General features: G+C 42.4%; 1 protein-coding gene across 1 annotated transcript in view; it reads left to right on the top strand.

Annotated features, from left to right (window-relative positions):
• Abcb5 (ATP binding cassette subfamily B member 5) overlaps nucleotides 1-2,458 on the top strand; it is a 92,272-nt gene extending 89,814 nt beyond the window's left edge. Inside the window, exons 27-28 of the mRNA XM_021202041.1 lie at nucleotides 1,458-1,604; nucleotides 2,246-2,458. Of these exons, the coding sequence (XP_021057700.1) occupies nucleotides 1,458-1,604; nucleotides 2,246-2,434 (336 nt within the window). The 3' untranslated portion in view covers nucleotides 2,435-2,458. The remainder of the gene's footprint in view (nucleotides 1-1,457; nucleotides 1,605-2,245) is intronic.

Here is a 2,458-nt window from a genome sequence, read left to right as displayed (position 1 = left end):
GATCTTCCAGTAGTACTATGTCCAATTTTCTGAGGAACCGCCAAACTGATTTCCAGAGTGGATGTACCAGCTTACAATCCCACCAGTAATGGAGACATGTTCCTCTTTCTCCACATCCTCACCAGCATCTGCTCCTGGAACTCACTCTGTAGACTAGGTTGGCCTCACACTCAGAGATCTGCCTGCCTCTACCTCCCAAGTTCTGGGATTAAGAGTGTACCCACTACCACTCAACAAGAATAGATTTTCTAATGCACACAGACTGATCTTGACATCCTTCCCAGTCTGAGAACACAATATCCATGTAAAACTCTGAAAGATGAGGTCAGCTTTGCACATAATTCTCAACACAGCTGCACATACAGCAGGCACTGCGGGGTCTTCCTCAACATCTAGATAGTGCCAATCTTAATTTATCCAGGAATAATTTAACAAATTTAATGGTTGCCACGCTGTCAGTTTCTGGTGACTTATTTTACCTTTATTTCAAACTTTATGGATTCACCCATCTGCCATGTTCTGATAGCTCAGATTCTGTACCTCCTATCCTCACCCTCATCCAAAGAGTTATGAATTTATTTATTCAACACACAGCTACACAGTCTTGCTTTTTGTACACCATCAAGCTATTACTTAAGACAAATCAAATGCAATCTTATGCCTACAGACATAATTGTTACGCAAAGAACATTCTAAGTAATGAGTCCATGGATATTATGTGAACAAAGACATGGAAACAGAGACTATAGTGTACTCACAGAATAAGTAGTGCCCAGTGTAGTGACTTACACTTATAATCCTAGGACTCAGGAGGGTAAGGCAGTAGATCTGAGTTCAATTCCTAGCACCCACAACTGCCTGTAACTCTAGTTCCTGTAACTCTTCTAGCCTTCAAGGACACTGCATAAGTGGTTCATAGACACACATGCAGGCACAACACCCATACACATAAAATTGAGTAATTAATTAAAAATAAAAGAGAGATAGGAGGGTGATGAGGATCAGGGAGAGAGCTAGGTTTTTGTTTGCTATAATTCTGAGGTTTCCTTTGAAAGAGCTGTAGTTCAGTTGGTAAGGTGCTTTGCTGGTATGCACAACGCCCTGGGTTCAATCTCTAGCATCACCTAAATGGGCCATGCTGACACAGTACTCAAGAGGTGAGAAAGAGGCATCATGAATTCAAGGTCACCGTTGACTACATAGGGAGTTCAAACCCAGCCCAGGCTCACTCTATCTCAATAAAGGAAAAAAAATAAGAGAAAAGAAGGGAGGGAGAGAATAGAAAGTCAGAAGAAATCCCTTCATAGACGAATAACGGCCATGGTGTTCACAGGACTAAGAATAGATTTCAGGTGTGTCGGGACACACCTTTCAAAAGTATTGAAATGTGAACTCTTTAGATGTCTCTCTCCCACAGTTGCTAATGTGCTTTGTTAACCTGCTTGTTTCTGAGACAGAAATACAACACCCCAGTAGGACTAAGAGGCGTGCAGCTTTCTGGCGGCCAGAAACAAAGACTGGCTATTGCAAGGGCTCTTCTCCGGAAGCCAAAAATTTTACTGCTGGATGAGGCCACTTCAGCCCTTGATAATGAGAGTGAGAAGGTAAACAAGCTCTGCTTTCATGTCAAGTGGGAGTGTATGGTATCACAAAGACCATGGTCAGATTGAAGAAAACGAAGGCCCAGTGGTGGCAAGGAGGAGAGGGTTGAAGCTAGGCAACCAGGTTCTGAAAAGGTTTTCTCCTTTGAATTCATCTTAGAGCAAAATGAGTCAAGATCTGAAAGTATCTGACCGGTCAGGAAAAGCCCAGGGAAATGTTCTTTTCTAGTTTGTTCTTTTCCATTGATGCTAAATCATCTAGCAAAGGAAGAGTTTATCCGTGAAGTAAGAAGTTGATGCAGGGAGAACATTCTGTCATCTACCTTCCCAGACTTTTCCTGTGGTTAGAGTGAAATGAGAGGTGAGGGGACACAGGTATGGAAATACAGACTCTTGGTTTCAAGCTTGGGACCATCTTCTTACCTGTATAACCATTCCATTCACACACTTTCTTGTAAATGATCTTCCAACTCAATCCTACCTTAGCACTTTTTCCCATTTCTATCTGGCAGAGTGAATATATCCCAAAGTCAGGTAGTAAAGCAAAAGAACATCATTCGATGTTCTTAGCAACTAAGCTTAGGCATGCTTAGGAAGATCCACCCCAAATTGAAAATCACTTGGTCCTTTTTTTTTTCTTCCAGGTGGTCCAACAGGCTCTTGATAAAGCCCGGAGAGGGAGGACCTGCCTAGTGGTGGCTCACAGACTATCCACAATACAGAATGCAGATATGATTGTTGTTCTGCAAAATGGAAGCATCAAGGAGCAGGGAACTCATCAGGAGCTCCTGAGAAATGGAGACACATACTTTAAATTAGTAGCTGCACATTAGTAGTGGCTTCATTGAGTGCACTGA

Source organism: Mus pahari, chromosome 7 (assembly GCF_900095145.1).
Source record: "Mus pahari chromosome 7, PAHARI_EIJ_v1.1, whole genome shotgun sequence".
In the NCBI taxonomy this organism is placed as follows: Eukaryota; Metazoa; Chordata; class Mammalia; order Rodentia; family Muridae; genus Mus; species Mus pahari.
This window is presented reverse-complemented; position numbering and strand designations above follow the sequence as displayed.